General features: G+C 46.5%; 1 protein-coding gene across 1 annotated transcript in view; it reads left to right on the top strand.

Moving 5' to 3' along the window:
• Positions 1–27285, top strand: part of Tmem163 (transmembrane protein 163) — a 191396-nt gene that overhangs the window by 115056 nt on the left and 49055 nt on the right. Inside the window, exons 3-4 of the mRNA XM_051147292.1 lie at positions 5198–5241; positions 6686–6777. Of these exons, the coding sequence (XP_051003249.1) occupies positions 5198–5241; positions 6686–6777 (136 nt within the window). The remainder of the gene's footprint in view (positions 1–5197; positions 5242–6685; positions 6778–27285) is intronic.

The raw sequence follows: 27285 nt of genomic DNA, 5'->3' as shown, positions 1-27285 counted from the left end.
ATGGTGTCAAGTTGGCGTGACCAACCATCCCAGCGGGGTACCCAGTGTGGAGGATGTTAGTGTATTCAGGCATGAGTGGGCTGAGGAGTGTGATGGTCTCTGGATAAAGAAACATAGAGGAGGGAAGGGGGAATGGGGCTGGACTTGGGGCAGGCTGCAATATGAGATAGGAAAGCTAGGCCAGGCCTATTAAGGGGACCTTGGAGCAGAGACCCAAAAGAAGCAAGTCAGTTCATTGAATCCCTGGGGTAGGTGTTGTGGGCAGAAGAGCAAGGCTGGGCCACAGCATCAGGGAGGCCTGCGTGGCTGGAGAGGAGTGGGTGGGCCCAGCCTGTACAGGAGGAGGTCGGAGCACGAGGGTTTCGGTCTTGGGATGGACTGAGCTGTGTAGAGCGGTGTGGCTGCATGCTGCCAATGGCTTACAGAGCGAAGAGACAGGAGCTGCAGATCCAATGACAGAGCAGTTCAAGGGCAGTATTGTATGACCTCTCCAAGCCTGTTCTCTTGTGCATGTTCATGCATTTATGAGTGTGTGTATGTGTGCTTAGGTGTGTTTGTGAGTAGGGACGTGCATGTGTGTACATGTGTGCAGAGATCAGACTTCAACTTCAGTTGTCATTTCTCAGGTACCATCCCCCCTGTTTCTTGAGGCAGGGGCTCTCACTGGCCTGGAGCTTACTGGGGCTGACCAGTAAGCCCCAACAGTTGGCTTCGCTTCCCTTCCCTAATGCTAGAACTGCAAGAATACACCACCCACCACACCCAGCCTTTATACGTAGGTGGATTCTGGGCATTGAACATAGGTCCTCGCGTTCTCTTTGCCAGCCCTTTTTTCAACTGAGCCATCTCCCTAGCTCTACACAATGTTGACTTATACTTTTTTTTTTTTCCCTTTGAGAATTTCATACAACATATTTTGCTCATATTCTCAAAGGATGTGTTCATTAAGCAGTTTCCCCCTCTCCACTGGAGTAAAAAAATCCTATCACTAACTTTGCAGTAGTTGAAGATCTTGTTGGAGATGGCCAGAGTGTAGAAGCTATTAAAGAATCTGTTGGACTGAGTTAAAATGTAGAAAACCACAATTTGTGACCCCCCTCTTGGTCCCAGCTCTTTTGATTCCCGGCTTCCAGGGAACAAGAGGGGGGAGCCTGCCTCAGGGGGTGGGTGATGGAGAAGTGGCTCTGCAGGGTGGCCTTGCACCCCAGCTGTGGGGGACGTGTTTTCTAGGTGTCTGAGTGATAGAGACAGTCTAATTAAACTGGGATTGATTTATTAGCGGAGTTCTATTGCTCACATAATTTGACAAGTCCGAGGTGTTGCGGGGCCTGGGGTATTGCTAAAGAGTGCTAAGGCTCAAGATAATTATTGCCTGACTTTGGAGAGAATGACATATGGGTCCTCATTGTCTCTGTAAATCTCCCTGGCAATTGAAGAGGGATGTTTTTTGGGTATGTGTAGAGGTTCTTGCTTTGGTCCTGGGCTGCCTTACTAGCATGCTGCCTTGTGCACTTCCCTTTGTCTCTGCTTTGCAGACCCTCCTTCCAAACCTCTGCTTACTCAGCTGCAGGGCTGCCTTCGGCTTGGCCTTAACAATGGGTCTCCTGGGTCCCCTTCGTTTTCCAGCTGCCTTTCTGTTTGAATTTATTTTCTGCTAACATGCTTTTTGGTCTGCTTCGACTTAGTTTGTTTTGTTTTGTTTTAAATCTGGTCTTTTAACCAGGTCTGTATAAATATTTATTTAAGACTTATGTTGTGTGCCTGCTTCTGGGGTGTAGCCTTTGGTGAGTCCCTTAACATATAAATGACAGTCTGCCCTAGGACAGGCAAGCTCTGGGAGGCAGGAGGTCTCTCAGGCAAAGAGTGATGTCCTGCTGATGTTTGTTGCCTGGCTTGTGTAGCCCACTATCACACTCCTGGGAACTTCAAGCCATTAGCACCCTGCTCTTGTAGACTATGGGACCCAGAAACTTACTTGTAACAATGGGTGTGCATAGCCATGTGCTTTCCTCTCAGCACAAAGCACTCATGAGCTGGCAGGGCGGCCTAGTTCTAAATAGGTGTTTGAGACCTTTGCTTACCTGGATATGATATAGACAGTTTTTTCTCCCCAAATAAAAATATATCATTTGCTTTGAATGTCTACATTTGATGGCTGTAGAAAATGTAGAAAACACACACACACACACACACACACACACACACACACACAGGAAAAACCTTCAGGTATTTCTGTCCTTTGAAGATGAGTCACTATTATCATTTGAGAGGGCCAACAACAGACAGAGAAGTGATCCCACCCGAGGCCACCTTGGTGAAGCAATGGATTGGCTGGGCTTCCTTAGGAAAGCATGGGTGACTGACAGGCAGCTATATCACTGGAAGGTCTACCCCAGCCTGGGTGAATACTTACAAATGCGGTATCTTAGGGTTCAGATTCCCTTCAGCTCCATAGCCCCACCTTGAGAACAACCCTCCTCATAGGAAAGCCCTGCTTCACAGCTGTCCACACAGCCTTGTCATGGGCCTTCAGTGTGTCGTGTAACTGATATAGCCCATGTCTGTCCTTCACAGTGGAGTCAACTCCTGTCTTATAGGCAGCATCTTGGCCCTATGGTGGCCATGCATGCACGGAACTCCTTGGGACCTCTTCTCTGCCTTCATTGGTCACCCTGGAGCAGGCCTGTTCTCCAAAAACAACTCACTCTTGCATGAGCAAGATTGGAAATGCCCCTATGAAAACCCTTCAGTTTGGTGATGGGGAGATCACTCCTGGAGGCCAACGGCTTGTTCCACAGCAATAGGAATTAAATTCGATCCCCAGAACACAAAGAAAAGTTGGGTTATTGTAGGCCTCTCTGCTGGAGAGGCAAAGACAGGCACGTCCCCAGGGCTTGCAGACAAGACAGCCCAGCCTACTTGGCAAGCCCCAGACCAGTGGGAGACCTTCTCTTATGAAACAGTGTAGGCCAGGCACTGGTGGCCCACACCTTTAATCCCAGCACTCAGGAGGCAGAGGCAGGTGGATATCTGTGAGTTTGAGGCTAGCCCATTCTACAGAGTGAGTTCTAGGGCAGCCAAGGCTGTCCCTGTATCAAAAACCAGAACAGAACAAAACAAATACCAACCAACCAACAACCCAACCAAAAAAATCCCAAAACAAAACAAAAACTGAGGTGGACAGCTCTTGAAGAATAATACTGGAGTTTTACCTCCAACTTCCACATATGTACTCATGTGCCTGCACACATACATACACACATTCAAGGAAAGGAAGGAAGGAAGGAAGGAAGGAAGGAAGGAAGGAAGGAAGGAAGAGACCACTTAGTGTGACTTTCTTTCCATGGGCACAGGGCTATCTGAGTGTACCCACCCTCTTTCTCTTCTGTTGAGTTACATCTTATTCTAGAATCAGGATGTCCTATGACTCAGTTAAGGGACAAAGAAAATGAACTTATTACTTGACACTCTTGATAAGCCCCTCGGAGGCTATGGAGCTCTTCCATGTGGGTCTTGGGCTAATGACTATTTATAGTTGTTTAGCAGGAAGCACTGTGAGCTGGCCACAGTGGGAAGCTGCGAGCACAGAGGCTCTGTGGAGGACCCTTCAGAGGCCTCTCGGCTCTCCGTGCAATTTTGGCATTTTGCTCTTTGCATGCGATTGAAGAATTAGACGAAGGTGATTTTTAAGTAAATAGCACATGTCTCTGACAGAACCTGAGTTTTCTGGAGTCCCGCTGGCTCGCAGTGCCCCGCAGCACAGGGCATTGATAATATTAATATTCTGTACGTGCTATTCACTGTCCTTCCACCTGGCAGGCTTAACTCAATCGTGTGAGTAGGACTTTCCAGTGTAGTTCTGAGAGTAAAGACATGGCGTGGGATACCAACCCACAGAGTCAGAGAAATCCCACTTTAGTGGCGACCTTGTATGTGTGTGTATACACTTATATGTATGATTGCATTTGTGTATACATACACACGTATGTGTATACATATGTATACAAACACAGGTGCATATGGGCCAAGAACTACTTTTGATGCTGTACAACCTTAAAAAAAAAAAACGTATATTATTTATATTTACCTGTGTGTGTGTGTGTGTGTGTGTGTGTGTGTGTGTGTGTGTGTGTGTGTGTGGTGTGCTAGTTCCCACAGAGACTAGAAGAGGGTTTCAGATTTGCTGGAACTGGAAATAAGAGATGACTGTGAACCAGCTGACATGGTCGTAGGAACTGAATTCATGTCCTCTGAAAAAACGGCAAGTGGTTGCAGTCAGCCCCAACCTTGTTTTTTGAGGTAGGGTCTCTCTCTGGCTTCAGGGTTACCTTGTAGTCTAGGCTGGCCTGACCTCGAGCCCCAGGGATCCACCTCCCCAGGGCTGGGATTACAAGTACACCTATACCGGCATGCTTGGCTTTTTTCCTTGAGTGCTTGGGGTTGAAGTCACACAGAGCAAGCATTTCATTTTGTCCCCTGCTGCCAATGCTTGTTTAATGACAACTCTGAGGTAAGGTTCCTCATATGCCTCACTGTAATAACTTGGGCATCTACTCCTTTGAACTCCGTGGCCCTCCATGTAAAGACCTGGCATCTCCAAAGACCTCAAGGGCAGCCATTTTGAAGTCACAGTTGAGTCAGGTGGTCTTCCGAGGACACATGAGGAGGGGCCTTTTAACTGTGCAGGCCCATTGTGCCAAGGGCAGTGAGAACAGATGGACATAGAGTAGAAATCCCACCAGGCCTCATAGTGCAGGCCTGTGATCCTAAGCTTCTGAGGAGACTGAGGCAGGAGGATTCCGGTTTCAGCTTTGCTTTGAAGATTTAGTTCCCAGCTCTCTGCTTTCAGCTTCTCAATCGTCAAAGACACAGAAGCCATGTGATTGGCAAGTGCTTAGTTGTTTGGGTTTGTTTGTTTTGTTTTGTTTTGTTTTGTTTTGTTTTGTTTTTCTCTGAAGTTAGTTCTTGGATGTTTCAGAACACAGCGGGAGGGGAAAGTGTTGCAGACAGAATTTGAAAACGATTTCTTCTTTTTGAATTCTTAGATGTTTTTTTAAGACACTGATTAAAAAAAAAAAAATCTAATCTCTCGGAACTTTGCCTGGTGTTTAAAAGGCTGTAGCTGATATGCTGATAAACTCACGAGACACGTGCCCCACGGAGCTGTCAATCTGAATGGTGTTTTCTTTCTTTTTAGCCGTCTCCGTCATGAGGTACAGCGCCTCTGCCTTCGGGTTTGCTGTAAGTAGCCGGAAGTGTCCTCACCATTGCGAGATTCTGCACGCTTTCGCTTTCCCTGAGCCCGTGCCCCTCACCCCAGTCACGAAATAGACGGGTGCTTAGCAGATGCGAGATGGGCACGTGAAGGACAACTGTAGTGAAAACAACTTCTGTGAAAATGGCAGCATAATAGGATTAAAGACATCAGGATGGGCTATTTCCCAGGTGTACATCTGGGGGGCACACGTCTGTGAAGGGGTTGTTGGAGAGGATGTTCTTTGAAGGGGTTACCTCTTTGTGCCTTTCCGGCGTGCGTGTGGGTCTGGCACAGCCGGGTGGCACGTTTGCTGGTGTAGCTAGGGATATCAGGAGCTGAGAGGGACTGGGGCTCACACTAGACGTCAGTCTCTAGCCCTGCTAAGGGGGAGCTGAGTTTTCTGCCAGTCTCCTGGCAGAGCTAGGTCAATGTAGGCAGATATGCTGGAAAACTGGGTTACTCAGGGAGTTCCTTCCCCATTTGTTGCACAGACATGGGGCACTCTTTACTGAGTCCCAGACCCACATCTGCCCTTTGTGTAAGAACTTAATGTTTTCAGAGTGTTGCTTTGAGGGTACTGTAAATTCTTTTAAGAGTCTTATGATGCACGTAGACTGTCCAGAAAATGACACACAAACATACTGGTAACTAGAATACAAACTACATATACACACACCTAGAAAGAAATACTCAACATACACACACAGAGGGATACATATACAATATATAAACACAACTAGACATATACAGCGTGCACGTGCGCGCGCGCGCACACACGCACACACAGAGCATAGACACACATCCATCCAAAAGTAAATACACAGCACAGACACACACATGCATGCATATACACAAAATATATACATAACCACACACATCATCTACACACTCAAATCTCTCTCTCTCTCTCTCCTCTCTCTCTCTCTCTCTCTCTCTCTCTCTCTCTCTCTCTCTCTCTCTCTCATTCTCTCAAAAGCACAGAGCTTTTTATATGATTTCAAATTGTTGGTAGACTTCCTGGACCTCCTGACCTAGCTAGAACACTTCCAGTGAGAGCCAGAATTAGAATTTGCACCCAATTTTGTTTTTCGTTTTTGTTTTCCTTACTATGTATAGGAAAATGCCAATGTCATCTTGCCTCTCACAGGAAAAACAATTGCATGTATTTCAGAAAATAGTTCCTCCCATTCCAATCTTCATAGTACTGGGATCCCGGGGTTCTGAGAACAGAGCCAACCATACAAGGGCCACATCCCTGCTACCAGGGCTCCACCATGGAGTTCAAAGTGGCTGCAAGAAGCATGCAGAAATGTATTTACTCAGAGATGCTTATTCAGACTCACTGGGTCATTGCACAATTGGCCTGTGTGCTTATGGTTGTGCCTTGCTGACTCTAGAGAACCACTAATGTCCTGTCTCCTTCTCTAGTTTGACGCCATCCTGGATGTGCTGTCCTCGGCCATTGTCCTCTGGCGTTACAGCAACGCAGCCGCCGTGCACTCTGCTCACAGGGAATATATGTAAGTGGATTCTTCTTCCAGAGCCTTGCCATCACCTTCATCACGAAGCCTCCTTCCTTCCTTGTCCTCATGTTGAGTGAAGGGTGCAAGTTGCCTCTGATGTTAACTGATGTACTGTCAGCCATGAGACAGGACTTTCCTGGGATAGTCACAGGGACACGTAAAGCCTTTGTAATTCGTTCAGTTCTCTGATCTGGAGTGAATATTTTCTTGTCTGTCCCTCTATTCATCCATTCACCTACTTGTCCATCTGTCCGTTCTTTCAAACATCCATCCATTCTCCCGTCCATCCATTCATGAATCCATCCATCCTCACATTCACACATCTACCCACATCTGTCCGTCCGTCCGTCCGTCCGTCCGTCCGTCCATCCATCCATCCATCCATCCATCCATCCATCCATCCTCTTAGCCAATCACTGTCCAAGTCTCCTATCTACATTCCTCTCCTTCCCCTCCCCCTCTGTCCTCTGTTCCTCCTCTCTCCTCTCTTCCTCCCCATTCTCCATTTCCTTGGTGTCTCTATTTCTTTGCAGGGTCTCACAGATGCTAGGGCAAGTCCTCCGCCACCAAACTGCATCCCCAGCTCTTTCCATCAGATTTGTTGCTGTTTTGTCTGTCAACTTTTTAATCAATAATTCAATACTTACTCTGTTACTATTGACCTTTTAGTTTGAAATAACCTAATGTAAGACACACCCATGCATATAAAACCCAAATACACACAGACATTCGTGCTTGGAGGTCCTCTACTCGCCACCTCTGGGTCTGCGCTATACCTCAGTCCCTCCTTTGAAAAAGTAGAAAAAGAAAGATTCCTCCTTTGCAGGATTTTCATCATGGGCACATATATTCCTACACATGCACGTGTGCACGCACACACACACACACACACACACACACACACACACACTTGTGTGTATATGCAATTGTATACATGTATTGTTTGTATATGCATGTGTGCCCACATATCATCACATTGCAAGGTTTCCCCTGGCCTCTATAGGTTGGACATGATTGAACATCAAGGAACAAATGCTCCTCTGTGTGGTTCTGGTTCTGCCAGAGAGAAGGTTCTGGTGAGTCAGCATCAAAGAACACTCAAACATGCAAATAGAAATGTCTCTTTGGTGTCAAGGATTTCAGGCAGTAATATAGCTGAGGTTGGATGTGTTGAAACGTAGAAATTCTTGAAGGATGACAGCATGTAGATTTGTAAATGACACTTATATGTGCAGGTGTTGTGTGTTGTGTGTTGTGTGTGTATGCATGTAAAGGGCAGAAGTCAACCTCAGGTTTTATTCCTCAGGTGACATTCATCTTGGTTTTTGAGACAAGGTCTCTCTCTCTTTTTTTTTTAATGTTAAAAACTTTTATTTATTTCTTAAGATTAGTTTCCCCCTCCATTTCCTCTCTCCAAACCCTCTCACAGCTCACCTATTATGTTAAGCTGGCCAGTGGGCCTCAGGGATTTGCATATCTCTACCTCCCTGGTCTGGGGTTATAGACCTTCGGCCTTTTTAGGAGGGTCCTGGGGGTGGAAATCAGGTCCTTTTACTTGTGTGGCAAGCACACTTCTAATGGAGCTATCTTACTAGCTCTGGTTTCACTATGTTTAACGATCCCCAAACTGTGTATGTTCCTCACAATGCAAAGGCAAAGGTGATGCTCTGAGCACCCTTGGGTGGTTGTTCATTGGATAAGGATCATGAATTCACTTGGAGATTCCTAATCTAAGGATTAAGCAATACTTATAATCCTCCATATCACCAGCTTTAGTTAACGTTTTAATCTCTGATTAAAAATTTATGAGATCACTGCTGGCTGGGAATATATTTGCATATTAATGAGCAAGAACAAACAATGAGGACCGCGATTAGAAAAACCATTGGTTTTCAGTTAGTTTCTGGAGAGTAATATCAGAGCAAACAGAGAAATATCCAACTGAGTTTTTTATGATTTGAAATCATAGCTCTGGAGTGAATCTTGAGTTTGACATTGCCAATGTAGAAGATGGACACTCTCCTGCACTTGGCCACATGGAACAGAGTGTGCGATGCTTCCGCCTCGCTACAGAGTGTGACCTCCATAGTTTTCTTTTGCTGAACAACAACAACAACACCTTTCACAAAACTCACATAACTTAAACTTTGATTCATTTTTGTGTGTATGTTCACGCATGCGTGTGTGCACACCTGTGTGTGAAGGGCACAGGAGAGCCTTAGATGTTGTTCCTTGGCAGCCATCCACTTTGTTACTTTTAGACAGGAAGCCTCACTAGCCCAAAGCTCACCAAGGAGCTTCAGCTGGCTGACAGGAGCCCCTTCCCCCCCCCAGCCCCCACGATCTGCCTGGTTCTCCCTCCCCAGGACTGGGATGGCAAGTGTGTACCTCCAAAGCCCATCCTTCTTTTAAAAAAAAACCTCTGAAACTTGCAGCACACATTCACCCAACGGGCCACCCCGCCAGCCCCCCAAATTCACCACTTGTGAGTTTGCACAGTTGTCTTAAGTATTTCGTGCCATTGTGATCCAGCCTTGTCATCCTGCAAAGCTGCACTTGATTTTAGCCAAAAGGCTGAGAAGTAAGTCCCCATGCAAGAGAGAAAGGCTATACTCACCAAACATTCCCATTTCTTCTCCCCCAGGCCCTGGTAATGCCATGTTACCATCCGTTTCCATGACTCTGATTACGGTTAAGTAGCTCATAAATGCAGTTTTACCGGTGTGGTGTGAACTTTCCTGAAAAGAAGAACACACGCCAATCCATTCGTGATATGGAGTGTTCCGGTGGGTGCAATCGGGGTTTCTTACAGGAGCATGGGTGACTAAAGCCATCATGGCGAGTGCTGTTCACTTGAAAGGCTCCGGAATGGCTGAAGAGCCAGCCTTGGAGCATGATTTAGTACTAAGATGGGAAAAGCCACCCTAGATGTTGGTAGCACCATCCCATAATCTGGACTGCAGGCTGAGCACCAGTACCCATCACTCCCTGCTTCTGTGCTGTGGACACAATGTCACTAACTGACTTCCTGTCCTGCCACTACGACTTCCCCTCCATGATGGGCAACACTGCCCAACTGTGGACCAAATTAAACCATTCCTTCCTAAGTTGCCTTTGTGAGGTACTTTGTCATAGCAATGAGAGAGGAGGTACCTAATAGGGCCCCCAGAGAAACTGCCCCCCCCGCAATAGGTAACACTTATATATCCTTCAGGAGGGTGGGGCCCCATATGCTCTTTACTACCCCCAAGCTTCCTGCCCAGTGTCGTAGCTGCTGAGAGTTCAAGAGGGTGGACACATTATGCCTGAGTATGCTATGTGGGTGCCATATGTGTGGCACATGTGTGTGCTGTGTGTGTGTCATATGTGTCCCTGGACTCCCTTGGAGGTCAGAAGAGGGCATTAGATCCCCTGGAACTGACTTTTAAAAATGGTTGTGATCTGCCATGAGCATGCTGGGAGTCAATCCCAAGTGTTCTGGAAGCATGGTGAAGGGACAACACGTGACCCCCCTAAAGGATGGTGTTCTGCAACATGGCGTTCTCATCACTGGCTTTACTCAGCACACACTCTTCAGGCTTATCCCTCTTATAGAGTGTGACACAGTGTCCTTCTGTTTGCAGGCTGAATATGATTCCATGTGCTATATCGATCCCATATCCATCCATCAATGGACATTTCCATTGCTTCCACCTTTTTTTGTGATCAGGACCAACTCTGCTGTATAGCAGAGTGTCTGTGTCTCTCAGCATCAGTTCCTACACCAAGTGGGATTGACAGACCACATGACAAGTCTTTTAAACTTTTCTCCCTCGGAGGAAACTTCATACTGTTTTCCAAAGCAGTTATTAGTTATTTTAAAAAGATCTCCAAACTATGTCAGTTACTTTAAAAAATAGAATTGTTTTAAATATTTTAAATTGTATATGTGTCAAGGAAGTGCACAAGAGTGAGGATGGTGCCTACAAATGTGAGGAAGCAGTGTTGGAGCCATTGTTCCTGTGGGCACAGGCAGCTGTGAGCAGTTCTGTGTGGAACCAGACACTGCAAGAGCTCTGTGTACACTTACGGCTGAGCCGGCTCTGCACCCCTACCAATCTCTTTTTATGTGACTAATAGACTTGTAGATTGTGGATATGTTAGGCCGAGTTCTCTAGAGGAGCAGAACTGATGGAGTGAACGTACGGACCAAGAGCATTTGCTAGATTAGTTTACACGGCACACACTGGGTAGTCCAACAGTAGCCGTCCGCATGCTACTGGGGCTGAGCACCTGATGGCTGCCTGGTCTGTGAAGCTGGCTGTCCAGGGCAGCCACACCATTTTAATGAAAAGATCCCTTACTTTCAAAGAGACTGGACCTCATAGCCACGTTAATAGTGCACCTGAGGTCCCTAAGGACTTGGCCTGACACCCTGCTGTGTACTCAACATGTTTGTTTAACATGCCATTAAGAGAACAACGGAAGAACCAACCTTGCTTGCCTTGGGTTTTCCGCGCAATCAACTTTTACTACCGAAGCTAATTCATAGCTTTAATCATACATTATGTACTTTATTTTCTGGGTGCTTTGGGGTCAGGTAAGGTCAGCTGGAGTCAGACTTAACCCTTGACATACTCCGTTAGAAGGCCTGGAGCTCTAAGGGCATGAGCTGCTCTGCCAGAGGACCTGGGTTCGATTCCCAGCACCCACATGGCAGATCACAACTATCTGTAATTCCAGTTCTAGGCGACCCGACTCCCTCTTCTGACCTTCAGGGGCACTAACACAGTGCATGCGTATGCACGCATGCAAGCAAACACATGTAAACATAAATAAATAGTTAAACAACAACAAAATTCTGTTAAAGATTTCTGTAAAGTGCCTTATTCCTTCCCCATGTGATTTTTTCTGTGCTGCTCAGTAAATACAGAACAAAGGCTTTTGTTAGAGACACCGGCAATCGGGACAGACATACACATGAGAGACGGAATACAGACAAGCCAGACACACAAACAATAGACAGAAGACACAAGGAGAAAAGTGGAGATTGTGTACTTTGGCTCACTCTTGGTCAATGAATTCAAGGGGAGGGAGGCACTGCACTTTCTGACCTTAATGCAGCATCGATGCATTGTAGTGTCCCTGAGTCCATCTTTAATTTATTTCCCCAATGCATCTCAGCAGTCCCAATCTGCTAGTGAAGGCCCAGAAAATTCTTAGTTGCCGGTCTATAGTCCACACTTGAAAACGAAAGAAGGTAGGATGTGGTGTCTGCTGAGGAGGGCGGGCAGCAATAGCAGCAGACCATGGTAGATGCACTTAGCAGCAGGAAGTGAAGCCAGGCAGGCCCAGCTTGTCTTTCCGGGACCATTGACATCTGGGCTGCAGCTGGAAGGAGCCTCCTACTCTGGGGGAAAGGGAGGCCATTCCCTCTGTCACTAGATATGCCCTCACAGCCTGTGATGCTGCCTTTTCATGTGTTGATGTGCTTGTTCTGTACTTGATGAGACTGCTCTGAAAGGCTCCCATGATGCCACTGGGGTGAATCCTGTGTCAATACCTAGCTTGGAAGCTCTATAGTTTAACCGCTGAAGCCTTTCCTACAGTGGCATGCGCAACATCATCTTGCAGTCCTGGCGTCTGCAGAGCCCAGCCAGGTCCAGCCTGTTTTCTTATAGCTCCCAGTACCACCAGTCCAGAGGTGAGACCACCCACAGTGACCTGGACCCTCACATATCAGTTATCCATCAAGAAAATGGCCATAGGCCAGTTTGGTAGAGGCATTTTCCCAGTTGAGATTCTCTCTTCAACTTGTCAAGTTGACATAAAACTAGCCAGGACACATAAGTTCTGGGGCTTAACCTCAGGACTTCAGGCTTGCACACAGTGCTTCTACCCACTGAGCCATCTCATGGACCCATAAGAAACAGGTCTTTCACCCAGTGTGGCCCAGGGAAGCTCTGTCAACCTCACACAGTCTAGAGTCATCAAAGAGGAGGCACTTCAGTTGAGGAATGGCATAGGTCAGGTTGGCCCGTGTGGGCCTGCCTCTGAGAAATTGTCTTTATTGTTAACTGATGTTGGAGGGCCCAGCTTGCTGTGGGTGGCACACTCATCAGGCTAGGTAACTGTGAGCAAGTAAGCAAGCCAGAGAAATAGCTAGCAATCGTGGTTCCTCAGTGGTTCCTGCCTTGAGTTCTTGCCTGGTGTCCCCCCAGGGATGGAGCGTGACCTGGAAATGTAAGCCAAATAATCCCATTTTTCCCCAGTGTTGGCCAGAGAATTTTGTCATAGTGACAGGAAGGAAACTAGAGGAGCTCCCCTCCAAGTTTAGAGCACAGCTGTCCAGTAGGCTCCTGTACGGTAGATGAAGAGGCAGGATGCTGTGGGCGAAGCTCAGCCTTAGAGCACTTGCTTAATAAACCTTATGCCCTGGGTACCATCCCCAGTATCAAAAACAAACAAGCACAAGGGATTTGAAAGTGAGAGAAGACTATCAAGGGAGATGGGGAGGTGCCAATTATAGAGGCTGTGGGGAGAGATGGGTATACTACGTGGGACTTGGCAAGGCTGAGCTACACTGTCTTAGCCATTCTCAGCCCTGTGCACCTTGTAAGGCCACAGGAAGGACATCTTTCTGCTGATGTCAGCTGCCAGGGCCACTGGGCTGCTTGCCACAGAAGGTACAGCCTGGTGCTTTTTGGGAAGCCTCTGACATTTTACATATGATAGCTGCACAGGTGGGGCCCCACACAGACTCTCCAGGCCCAGCTGTCTCCCTGGGCCACCCGGGAGCTCCCTGAGAGTGAGAGGTGGCAGCAGATGGGGGGCATTGCTCACTTCTACAGGCTTTTCCTTCCACAACTGAGTCAGCAGCACAGCCCAAGATACTGTTCTCCAGTTCCAGACGTACATGCAGCAGGATGTGTGGCGATATGCCGGCAAGTGAATCTGAGTGTTCTAGAATGGGTGTTCTTAGAGGTTCCTAGGTGCTCCGTGTGTCTTTCCGGTTCACACCCAGGAAAACAGCCCTGCTCTCTTTTCAATTTGCTGAGCAAATGACTTGGCTTAAGAGCTCCCAGCTAGCAGGATGGCTCCAATGGCGCCTGCCCTTTTGATGCTTGGCATCAACCAGCATGTTTGTAAAGTTTGGGAAAAGCTCCAAAACCTAAAAAAGAAAAGTAGCTGATTCCGGGCCAGCAAGAGGGCTCAGCAGGTAAAGGTGCTTGCTGCCAAGCCTGCTGGCCTGAGTTCAATCCCTGGGACCCATGTGGAAGGGGGGAAGTGACTCCTGAATGCTGTCATCTGACTGCCACATGGGTGCTGCAGCATGTGCCACTCACCCAAAATAAATAAGTAAAAATAAGAGCTTTTTTTTAAAAAAAAAAAAAAAAGAAAAGTAACTTATTTACCAAAAGAGTGATAGATTGGTGGCTTGTTTCTGGTGCTGGAGCCAGGTGGCCTGCAAAATTATATGCCACAAACATTTAATGCATCCTTGCAGCTCCCCCAGCTTTTTGTGGGGTGTTTGATCTGGGCCCTAAATCAGAAGGTCTGGGGAAGTGAGCCACATTTTTTTTTCTAGCGCTCTTCACATCACAAACCTTGAACATGTTTCCTATCAACTGCGGAAGCTGGTCTAGAAGGATGAATATTTTTGCAAGTATATACAAGTATTGGGACCCAAGGCAGGAGGAGCCTTTTAGGATAATCTGAGCTCACTTGACTTGAAGAGTGGGTTCTGTCTTGCTGAAGGAAGAAGGGATCGCCTTTACTGTCAGAAGCCTTTTCAGAGTCGGACAGGCACAGAGCTTAAGCATGTGGGCCTGAGTGGTGTGTGTGTGTGTGTGTGTGTGTGTGTGTGTGTGCGCGCGCGCACATGTGTGCTTAGGGAAAAGGGTATGTAGTCTTGGTCCCTGTTATCACTGAAATGTAACCCCAAAAATATATGAAACAGGAAGATTAGAAGTTTGAGTTGTCCTTGTGTATATTGTGAGCTTGAGGGCAGCCTGAGCTACAGAAGACCTTGTCTTAAACAACAAACAAACAAACAAACATACAAAACAACATCTAAGGAAACATTTGCTCCAAACTGTAAGTGAAGATTAAAAGCCTGTCTCTTTCTGTGGCTTTCTTGGGAATGATCAAAGGAACAGCCAGAGTTGATGTATCTCTCTTCCTGGATTTCTTTCTTTTTCTTTTTTTTTTCTTTTTTTATTAATTATAGAAGGACTTTGGACTTGGATGATAGCATCTTCCAACATTTATTCTTTGGCACTGTCAGCCAAGAAACACATTTATTCTTTTACTTTTACTTTTTGAGACAGGCTCACGTAGCCCAAGCTGGTCCTAAACACACTATGTAGTCAAGGGTGACCTTTGACCTCCACCTGATCCTCCTGCCTCCACTTCCCAAGTGCTGGCATTACAGATATGTGCCACAACATCCCATCTATGCAGTGATGTGAACGGAACCCACACACTCATTGTATTAGTTACTTTCCCCCCGTCCCCGCTATGATAGAACAAATGACCAAGGCAGTTTATAAAAGAGAGAGTTTAACTGAGATTATGGTCCCAAAGGGTTAGAGTTTATGATGGCAAAGTGAAGAAGACACGGTGGCAGGCGGCTGGAGCAGCAGCTGAGAGTTCACATCTCTATCCACAAGCAGGAGGCAGAGAGTACAATAGACATGACACTTAGTTTTTGAAACCTGAAAACCCACCCCAAGAGACACACCTCCTCCAGCAAGGCCACACCCACTGATCCTTCTCAAACAGTTCCATCAACTGGGACCATGTATTTAAACACTGGAGTCTGTGGTGGCCATTCTCCTTCAAACCACCACATTCATACATGCTAGGCAAACATTCTACCAACTGAGCCTAGACCCAGGAGGTTCTTTTTCTAACAGTAGACGTTTGTGTGCTCAAGTCTGGCTTGACTGTATGTCTGTGCCAAGCACTTTGTAAGACATCCAGAGGGGATGAGACCAGCCAGCTTCACCCCCATGGATGTAAAAGGAGAAGGCGGCTAGTGTGGTGACTGTGGAGGTAAAGAGGACTGGGAAACAGCACTTCCAGGTGGGTTGTGAGGAGGGGGTCAAGGGCAGTCACTTTTCAGAGACAGTGCTTACCATGATCCTGAGGCTGGCTAAAAGAAACCTGGACATTTAGCATCCCTAGACAGAGAGTTAGCCATTGGTACTTGAGGAGGGACCATCTGCCTGTGTTTGAGAGCCAGAAAAGTAAGTTCCTGAGGCTTGACCTAAGGAGTGGGGGGCCTCACAGCTGGGGCCTCATGAGCCTCAGAAGGACCTTGTGATTATAAGAGAAGTAGGCGGCCATGGGCAAGTTATTAAGCCTCGGGGTGAAGTGCCCTGTTTATAATTAATGTGAGCTCAGCTGGTTCACTGCCCAAGAAACCTAAAGTGATTGGGAATACAGGAGGCTCTGCATTGTTTCTTAAAAAGAAAAAAAAAAAAGAGAATACGTTTTTCATTCATGTCACCAATTATTGCTGGGATGCATATGTGAAAAATAACTGCCCTAAAATTTAATACCAATCTTAAAGTGTTCCCTTGCCCATGGTTACCCCATCTCACTCTCCCCACCCCCCTTTGGGAATGGCAATCACCACGAGCAGTTTGGTGCACGTACTTCCAGCACATTTTCTTTGCAAATCAAATAGAACATGCACGTGTATGCTATTCACACACACACACACACACACACACACACACACGGCTAGGTATGAAAATGAAAATTAGACCTTTCTCTACATATTGCCCTGTTAAACACCTCCCCCAATCTCAAAGCCGAGAACAGTTTCCAAATCTCTTTATGATATGCCCAATCTGTTCCTTTACTTACTTCAGAGTTTCGCTGTTGGCACTATGTAACAGTCTATCCGGGGATCTGGATTGCTTCAGCTTTGATATATTAAGCGGTGGCATATCTTACTGCCTGAATATGAATCCTGTGTTTGAGATGCAGGGTTTATTATTATTTTTTTAATGTGAGACAAGAGTTGGAGAGATAGCTCAGTTGGTAAATCACTGCCACGCAAACGCGAGGACCTGGATTTTAGCCCCAGAGCCTCCTTTTAAGAAGCTGGGCATGGTGTGTGTGCTTACTACCCCAGCGCTGGGGAGGTGACTATAGGAAGGTCCCTGGGGACCTCTGGCTAGCTATCCCAGCCTGTCTGCTGAGTTCAAGCCAGTGAGAGACCTTGTCTTAGAAAAATGAAAATTAAACAGCGTGAGGGCTGGGGAGCTGTTTCAGCGGTGAGAACAAATGCTTCTCTTTAGAGGACCCAGATTCCATCCCCAGCACACGTCAGGTGGCTCGCGTCTGTCTTATGTCCAGCTCCGACGTAGTGTACACCCTCTTCTGCCCTCCACAGACACCTTGCACCCACACGTACATGTCCATACACAGACACATATACAAGTAATTAAAAAATAAAATCTAAAAAAACCCAGCTAAGATTTATGGCATGCTTTGGTTTCCACATATATGCATGCGCACGTGTGTGTGTGCGTGCGCGCGCACACACACACACACACACACACACACACACACACACACACACACACACACACATGCACAGAGGCATTTAAGCCTCGAATTTTAAATTCCTTGTGTCCTGGCCCAGACTGCCATTCTGGGTAAGAAGAAACGCTGTTTGGGCCACAGTGTGAAATAGAACTGAGACCTGTCAGTCCCCAGGCATGGCGGGTGGTTGTTCGCCGCCGGATCTGTAATCTTGATTGTTTGTGGAGTGGCTGTGGGGACTAGAAATGCTGCCAGCCCCAAATGCACAGGGAACGAGGAGCATATGTAGGGGATGTGAGGCTCACCTACTTGCTATGCGCGTGCAGCCAGGCCCACTCCCCAGGCACTCCTCACTGTGTGGGCACAGCTGCAGACCTGGATTTGGTTGCTTTGCTTAATGTCATGAGTAACTAAAGCCAGGGACAAGGCTCACAAACAAAAGGCTGCACAGAGCCAGGCCTGCCTCGCTCACTCGCTTGTAAATGAAAGCAGCCGTTTCTGCTTTTCCAGAGACGTGCAGCAGCGGTAGGCTCGGTCAGAAGCAAGTTCACTCTTCTCTATTATGGAATTGACATTTGCAAATATCACATCCTATTAAAGCAAAGGAGGGTTGTGAGGGCGACTGGGCTGATCAGAGCTTTGGGGAGAAAGAAAGGGACTGAGTCCTATCTCCGCCTGTGTTGTTTTTGCCCTGAAACAGTTCATCAAGACTGGCCTGGCTGAAGCGTTAGCAGGGGAACCTCACAGCATTTGACGCTTGTCATGTGCTGTCTGGACATGAAAGGGGAAGTGTGGGAGTGAGTAGATTTGGAGGAGCAGTCTCCTTTTTTTTTCATGGTCGTCCCACTATAACAGCAGAGGCTGGACTTGGCCAAGGCAACACCTTCTACCTACAGACTCTCGAGCATAGAAGGACGGGGTTTTGGGAGCCTCAAGGACACAGATCATGATTATTTGGTCTTTCAATGTTTGTTTTTATTTATGTGTGTCTGTGTGTATATGACAACATGTATACGGATGCCCTCAGAGGCTAGAAAAGGGTGTCAGACGCCCCCTGGAGCCGGAGTTGCAGGGAGGTGTGGGCCGCCTGACATAGGTGCTGGGAACTGAACCCCTCTTCTCTTGAAGAATAACAAGCAGTCTTCACTGCTGAGCTATCCTTCCAGCCTCAAGATTGTGAGTTTGTGCTGAACATATATACAGCTGAACTTGGCTCTGAAACCAGGCAGGTTCACCCCACTTCCTTCCTCAGTCTTCATGTCCTACCTCCTGCTGATCTGGGATATTAAAGCGGCATACACATTGTAAACAGCATTTAATCAAACTATCTGACAGGGTTTCATGTAGCTCAGGCTGGTGAGAATGGCTTTATGCTTCTGACCGTCCTGCCTTCACCTCTGAGTGCTGGGGTTACAGGTGCGCAGGACCACACCTGGTGTACAGTCTATGTGGTACCGGGGTTACAGGTGTGCAGGACCACACCTGGTGTACAGTCTATGTGGTACCGGGGTTACAGGTGTGCAGGACCACACCTGGTGTACAGTCTGTGTGGTACCGAGGTGGACCCAGGACTTCAAGCATGTGAGGTAAGCACTGTACCAGCTGAGTTACGTCCCCAGGCTCTTAAAGAGAACTATTTCGTGGCAAAATAGGACAAATGCAAATCCCTTTACTCTTTCCTATGCACTGTGATGGAAGCTGACAATAAAAAAATGTTCACTACAGCTCAAAAGAATCATAGCATCACTGAGGAGGTGTGGAAAGGTAGGCAGAATGCTTTCTTCTTGGATTCTGTGTCTTATAATACTGGACTGGTCCATTTCAAGGAAGCCTCAGTGCTTAAGGGTGCTTGCTACTAAAGGACCCGTGGTCAGTTTGCGGCATCCATATCATGCAACTCAGAGCTGCCTGCAACTCCAGCTGCAGGGGATCCAAGCCCCTTTTCAGGTCTCCAAGGGCACTAAACCCATGTGTGAAAACCCACACATAGCTGTATACATACACATAATTTTTTTAAAAATCATCTAAGGAAGCGTGTACTTCATGTGTATTTGTATGTGTTCATGCTTGTGTGTCAGGAAATTTATTGTGGGAGAAAGTAAATTTGCACATTAGCGGCTTTGCAGACATAATTACTTTGATTTATTCTCCTCCCAACCCTAGAGGGAAGGCCAGGTTATTAGATTTAGTTCCACAGAAGGCATCTGTTAGTGAGTTAATGAAAAAGCCTAAAAGCTGTTATTCAGGCTTCTTTCTTCTTCCACAGAATACAAATGGTTCTGGTAGGGTGACTGAAACAGGTCTTCTTTGGATTCCTCTGAGATCCATTTTATTCTGGTGGGGAGGGGGCAATCCTGAGGAGGCTTTGTTTCCCGCTTTGTCACTTGCCTAAATCTGAAGACGGGCGATAGCTGAGGAAACTGAGGCAGTTCTAGGATGAACTTTAAGGGACATGGCTGGGGGAGGCAGGTGGTGTTCCTACATCTGTCACTTTGGATTTGAGGCTCAAGTGGTGTCTTCGTTCCTTCCTTCCTTCGTTCCTTCCTTCCTTCCTTCCTTCCTTCCTTCCTTGTCATTCTGACAACATGCTGGCAACGGCAACTGAAGGATGGAGCTGTTTCTTTTGGCTACAGTCTGACAGTCCAGTCATCCAACATGGCAGGGATGTTGCGGTGTCAGGTGAGGCAGCCAGATAGACGGTTACGTTGCTCCCCAAACTCCCAATCAGGAGAAAGAAAGACAAACAGTGGCAGCCACTTTCTTCCTCTTTTGTATTCAGTTCGGGACCCAGCACACGGAGTGAGGTTGTCCGCCTGAATTAGCCTGGTCTAGAAGCTTCCTCATATGCATTCCCAGACACTTGTCTTCTAAGTGGTTCTAGACACCCGGAAGCTGGCAAACGTGTTAACTACCACAAACTGGGACATGGATTATTCCTGTGGGATCTTGAAAAGGGCTGAACTGGCTGCTCTGTTGCAAGTGGCCTTGGTGACCACCCAGGGTCACTTACCCAACTGCACTTCTATGACAACCTTGGGTAGCGACCATGCAGGCTCCACTTGAGCACAAGCAACTTTTCTTTTCTTTTTTAATTTTATTTTATTAATTTATTCAGATTAAATCTCTATTGTCATCCCATCACTTATATCCTCCCATTTCTCCCTCCCTCCCTCTTTCATCCTATTCCCCTCCCCTAGCCCTATGACCAAAGGGGATCTCCTCCCCCACTATATGGTCATAGGCTATCAAGTCTCATCTTGGTAGCCTGCTTATTCTTTCTCTGAGTGCCACCAGGCCTCCTCACCAAGGGGAGATGGTCAAATATGGGGCACCAGAGTTCATGTCAGAGTCAGTCCCCGCTCTCCACCTAACTGTGGAGAATGTCCTGTCCATTGGGTAGATCAGAGTAGGGGTTCGATGTTTACTATTGTATTGTCCTTGGTTAGTGCAATAGTTTGAGCAGACCCCACTGGGCCCCGATCCATTCATCATGATGTTCTTGTAGGTTTCTAGAACCCTCTGGGTCCTTCTATTTCCCCATCTCCTATATTTCTCTTACCTAGAGTCTCAGTAGGATGTCCTCACATCTATCCCAATCTCCTGATGAGTGAAGACTTTTGTGGGACATGCCTTTTGGACTACAATAAATGAATTCTCATACAGAGGTTTTTCAGCACAGGATCTGATACAGAGTTTAAAAGACAGCAATGAGCTAGGGAGATGGCTCAGTTCACAGAGTAGCTGCCTTTCAAGTGTGAGGAGGGTTGATTCTCAGAACCCACATTAAAAAGCCGGTGTGGGGGCTGGAGAGATGGCTCAGTGGTTAAGAGCACTATCTGCTCATCCAAAGGATCTGGGTTCAATTCCCAGCACTGAGAAGATAGAGCTCTCAGAAAAACCAATTATATAAAGTATGTGTGTTCTAACTATAGCAGGGTCTTCTAGTATTCTAATGAATGTATATTCACTTACAAAGTGAAGCATATCACAGCGTGAAAACAAAGACCGCCCTTTGTCCGGCCATCCAGAGAAAACAATGAAGGCGCCCCGCCCCCATCTCTTGTATCCCCGCCCCCATCTCTTGTATACATGCCCAGGTTCATAGGCTACAAAACTGGGTCCCTGCTATGTGTTCTGTTATATCTCCTGCCTCTATCACCACAGAATTTTCTAGTGGAATTTTCTTTGTTCTTTAGAAGCTCTTGATGGACTCTCAGTGTCCGTGAATGTCACATCTTCTGGGTGCAGCATCTTCTCATTCAGTAAACACTGTGTAGGGGCTGATGATAGCTCAGGCGGGGTCGAGTGCTTGCCTATAAGCACCAAGCCCTGGGGGTGCAGGCCCCAGCGCAACTTAAACAGGGGGCTAATCCCAGCATTCCAGAGGTTAAGATAGGAGGGTCTGGAGTACATCTTTGTCTATGTGGTATGTTCTAGACCAACTTAGGCTACATGAGACCCTTTCTCAAAACAAAACAAAATCATGCCTCCCCCCCACCCCCCACCCCGTTACACAGCATCGAATATAATTGCACAACTTTGCATTTATTTGGTTATTTTTCTCAGGAGTAACATTCCTTCAAATGGGCTCTCTGCTCAGAATTGTTTTATGTAGTACTAATCCTCTCAGGGGATTGTGGTCAGCATCAGATATTTCACGTAAAGAAGTGATAATTTAAGAGGCAAGATGTTATCATTAAAACTAAAATGGTTTTTAAGGACGTAAACCCCAGAGACCTCAGCCCGAATTGACTGCTTAACTAGTCAAGATTTTCTGCAGTGATCGCTGAGCTCCGGGTTAGTTCACCTAGCTTGCACTTTTCCCTCTTTGTAGAAATGTTATAATGGGCCTGGAAGGCTGTGATGGCTCTGTAGGTGAGAGCACCTGCTGTGAAAGCATGACGATCTAAATTTGAAGGCCCTGCATTCCTGTAAAGAGCTGGGCATGGTCACATGTGCCTGTATCCCAGCATTGGGAGGCAGAGACCAGGTGAAATAAAACAGCTGGACTCTGGTTCAGCTAGAGCCTCCTTATTTAAGTTGGAGAGTGACAGAGGAAGACGGGTGATGTCCTAGTCTGCCCTGCATGTGAGTCCGTGAACAGGCACACCGGCACGTTCTCTGCCTCTCTTTCTGTCTCCCTCTCTCTGTCTTTCTTTCTTTCTCTGTCTCTCTTACACACACACACACACACACACACACACAGACAGACACACACATGAGAGAGAGAGAGACAGAGACAGAGACAGAGACAGAGACAGAGACAGAGAGAGAAGATGTTGTGAGAAACTTGCCAACTGCATTGATAAAATAAAAATAGAGCACTCTAGGCAATGTCCTGATTTACTAGATTGGGAGCCATGGAAAAAGAAAATGAAATTCTGCCAGTTTCATTTGTTCATGGTGGGCCTGAGTCAGACTTTCCTCACATTGAGTATGTGTAACTGGAAGAGTAGCCATCCAAGCGTCTGAAGCAAGCCTTTCTTTAAACAACAACAACAACAACAACAACAAAAACAGATTTTCATCTCCAAGATCTACTTAGAAATCTCCGGATGTATTTTTAGAGTACTTTCCTGCTCTATCAGACAGGCAGTGGGTTCTGTACACTAATGTGAATGGTGGCTCAGTGTTTGGGAGGATTCAAATGGGACCCAGCTGCTGTTGAACTGGCCGGTGCTTCTAGTCAGGCCTAGCATGGGCGCATGCATGCGTGTTCTACTTCCATTCATTTCCGTTGCTGTGATCAAATATCCTGACAAAAAAGCAACTTAGGAGAGAAAAAATTTACAGTAATTATAGTCTGCCGTTACAGGAAAGTCTGAGTGTGAAGCAGCTGGGGCCCTTACATCCACAAGGCCTGCACCTGGGGAATGATGCTGTCTACTTTCAGTCTGGGCCTTCCTCCATTCATTAAGACAACCCCCTAGTCACATACCCAAAGGCTGTCCAATCCAAACTCTCCCTTCTTGAGAACACTTTCCAAGAGATTCTCGGTTGTGTCAAGTTGAGCATGAAAATGAACCATCACAGCGTGGGCAGAAAAACTTGTTCAGCTTTTTTTTTTTTTTAATATATATATATCTCAGACTTTACAGCAGTTTAGGCATATGAAATTGCATTAGGAAATGCTGCTTAAACTGAGAGAGATGCTGAAGTTGGTGGTGAGCGTGAAGCCTCGAAGTGCTTGATAAGGTGAAAGTCATCGATGTGCCTTAAAATTGATTGATTAATTAATTAATTACTAGCGGCTCCCTTTCATGAGGCAGAGAAAGATGTCTGCGTGCTAACGAAGAAAAGGTCGAGAAGCTGGAGAGAAAAGGCTTTGCAGGTTTTTTCAGAGATGGATCTGGAAAGACATCATTAATAGCTTAATATTACATCTATGCACAGATACTCACATGCATGCACACATAAATATATTCATGCATGGGCACACATACCTGTAAAGCAAATGCCATATATGTACAGACACATAGGAACACACCTAACTGTGTATACACACATATACATTTACATTTACAAAGACATGTATGTATATGCATATACATAAATATGGCCACACATAAGCATATACTTGCATCTTTATATACCAATACACACACACACACACATATATATCCACATGTATACATATAAACAAATATTCCTAAATGAAAGTGAAATTTGGGGCCTGCAGTTAGGAGGTGCACTGCTGGTATGGCATATGTGAGGCTATAGGTTTATTTCGCAAGCCTTGCCAAAGAACAAACAAACAAATAAATAAACCAAAAAAACCCCAACCAAACAAGCCCCAGAAAACCAGAACAAAACAAGTTCCAGAAGCTTGGAAATGGCCCGTCCCTATTGTCTGTCGGCCAGGGTCAATACCAACTTGAGCACCATGTCCCAGCCCTCTCCTGTTAAGCTTGGTTTTTGGCATGTGACCTTTTAACAAGCTGGTGGGTAATTCCCTAATTGATGTTTGATGCAGTTCACGCACACCCTGGCCCCGCCTCCTCACCCAGCTACAAGCCATTAAATCAGCGATGGTTGTAAATTGCATATCTCTTTCACCGGGTTGAATCAGGGAGCCTCCCCCTCCCCCAAAGCGTGTTAATGGTTAATAAAAGTGCTGTGTACACAGGCATCATCCGTCTTAAACAGGAGACCCTCATTCTGTCATTCACTTAACTACCTTTGGCTTTAATAGGGCAGATTGAATGCGGAGCTGTGATTACCCAGTGCCTCATTAAGCAAGCACTGTGAGGGGTGGGGTCCTCCCTCCCCATCTGTCAGAACTCCAGCAGGCTGGTGCTTAGGGAGAGACAGGCCTGCTGAATTGCTGCAACACTCCTGCACTTTTCTTTCTTTCAACATGCATGGGATTTGATCTTTTCCCTCTTGTTTTTTTTTTTTTTTTTTTAGAAAAGCAAACATCAGATTAGTTCAAAACCAGTGGACAACAAATTAGAGCAAAACGGGGCAGTTGGAATAATCCTTGGATGAGCTGATATAAAATAATTACGGGGCGGTGATAAGAGCCTTTACTTTTTATTGCACCCGGAACCATTTGACTCCTAGGTCTGGCAGTGTGTCCACAGGAGGCTATGTATCTTATTAGTAAAACAAAGAATGAAGGACAGTGACTATCAGATCTGTGACCCCAACACAACACAGGCACAGTGGACTCCACGTGTGTGTGCCCTAGTTGTGAGATTTTGTGTAGGGGTACACACATTCCATGCACACACAAGGTACCCTAGTATTGGAACCTAGTTGATGCTAGCGCCTAAAGTATTTATAATAATAATTGTTATCTTGTCATCCCTTATCATTACAACAATTTTTATTTGCAACTCACCTGTGTAGTTTCTTCTCCTTTACCAGCTACTCAGAAACAAGTAAAAGAAGTGGATTGTTTTTGATTGGCTGAGCCTTCTTTTGAGTGTATGTGCGTGCAGCTGCATGTGTATACAGAAGCCGGAAGTCAGCCTCGGGAGTGTTCCTCAGACACTGTCCACCTTAGTTTTTGAGGCAGGGTCTCTCACTGGCCTGGAAGTTCACCAATTGAACTAGACTAGCTGGCCAGTGAGCCCCAGGGATCATCGAGTCTCCATCTTCTCAGTGCTGGGATTTCGAGCAGGCATCATCACGCCCAGCTTTTTAATGTGAGTTCTGAGGATCAACCCTGCTCACAGTTGAAAAGCAGCTACTCCGTGAACTGAGCCATCTCCCTAGCTCATTGCTGTCTTTTAAACTCTGTATCAGAGCCTGTGCTGAAACACCTCTGTAATGAGAATTCATTTATTGTAGTCAAGTAGCTGGTCCCGGTACACAGATGGCAGAACTGGGCAAAGAGGAATTACATAGTTTCCCAGAGGTCAGGATGAATGGCAAACTTCTGTAATACAGCCTGACACTCTGTTTGCTGAGCCTGGGCTCTCAGTGACTTCCTTCTGCCTCATTTATTTATTTATTTATTTATATACAGCAAGAAAGCAGCTCAGTGGAGTCTAAGCCTCCTCCAACTCTTAGACATTACATCACTGTGATGGATCCCACAGAAATTAGGGGAAGGATTCTCTCATAGAGATACCCACATCTTTAACTAAAGCTTTAACAAATGAGTCCTTTGGGGGGATGTTGATTCTGTGTTTGTGGACCGTATGACTGTATCACATAAAACTATGTGCATGCATATGTGTCTATGCAGGGGTGTGAGCACATGAGTGCAGGTAGCCTAGCAGCCAGAAGAAGGCATTGGGTCTCCTGGAGTTTGAATTACAGGTGGTTGGGAGCTGGGTGACAGAGAGGCTGGGAATGAAAGGCTCACTCTTAACCATGGAGGCATCTCTCTAGCCTGCATCCAGTGAGCCCCAGGAACCCCAGTACTGCCTCCTCAGTGCTAGGGTCACAGGTATGTCCCACTGTACCCGACTTTTATGTGGGTGCCAGGGATTGAACTCAGGACCTTGAGCATCATACATCTCACTAATTGAGCTCCTCAGCGCCACAGCTGCGTTTTTTTTAAAAAGGGGAGCCTCAGCATTTTGTGACTCTGATTGTGGCTTTCAATGTAGCTTTAAATTCGAGAATTTTAGGGAGTAGCCCTAAAACGGCTTTTGTATTAATTACTAACATTCTTTTCTCCGGATTATAATGTCATGGGGCTCTAGTGTATTAGTATTCTGAATAACTTAAAATAATTCTGCTTAGACAACCAGCTTCCCAAGAAGGAAGGTGGACAGCTCAATTGGTAAAGCACTTGTCTTGCAAACAGAAGGCCCTAACTAAGTTCAGTCTCTGAAACATAAAAAGCCTGCCGTGGCAATGTGAGCTTGTCCTAGCCCAGAGGAGGCAGAGACAAGGGCATTCCTGGGCCTGTCTGCCCACCCAGCCTAGCCTACTTGGGTATCTCCAGGCTAGTGAGGGACCCTGTATAAAAACCTGATCAACAGAATAGCATGTAAGGCTCCACAAACCAGCTTTCCGTCTTGAGGAATGCATGGCAATTCTTCTTAAATTTCTCTTTGCTCTCTGGTTCTTTCCTCCCCTGCTGGGAAACGATAGCTCCTCTTCAGGAGTAGAGTATGTAGGTCACAGGGAAGGTGCAGAGAGAAACAGGAGCTGGCCACAAGCCTGGTGCGCTGACACCAAGCCAACAGCTCCTTCCTAAGAAGGATGTGGGGGAGAGCCCACAGTTTGTGCACAGCTCATTGGGAAATGCATATTTTCCCCTAGCTTGCCAGTGAGTAAATAATACCTCCTGTTCAGTTCTTGCAAATAAATATGTACCTCAAACCTGTTGACTTAAAATAAAAATTGTCAATGAGCCGGAAATCCTTTTGCCATGTCCAGACCAGAATTTCGGCTTCAGGAGTTTTGTGACTGAAGAGAGGGCGGGGGCCACAGTTCTCTGAGCTTCCTCAATGCTAGTGCCCTGCAGAGATCTAGAACCCAGGACTCTTGTTCTTGCCCAACTTA

This window comes from Acomys russatus, chromosome 6 (genome assembly GCF_903995435.1).
Source record: "Acomys russatus chromosome 6, mAcoRus1.1, whole genome shotgun sequence".
Classification (NCBI taxonomy): Eukaryota; Metazoa; Chordata; class Mammalia; order Rodentia; family Muridae; genus Acomys; species Acomys russatus.
Note: the sequence above shows the minus strand (reverse complement) of the source record. Positions and strands in the feature narration are given on the sequence as shown.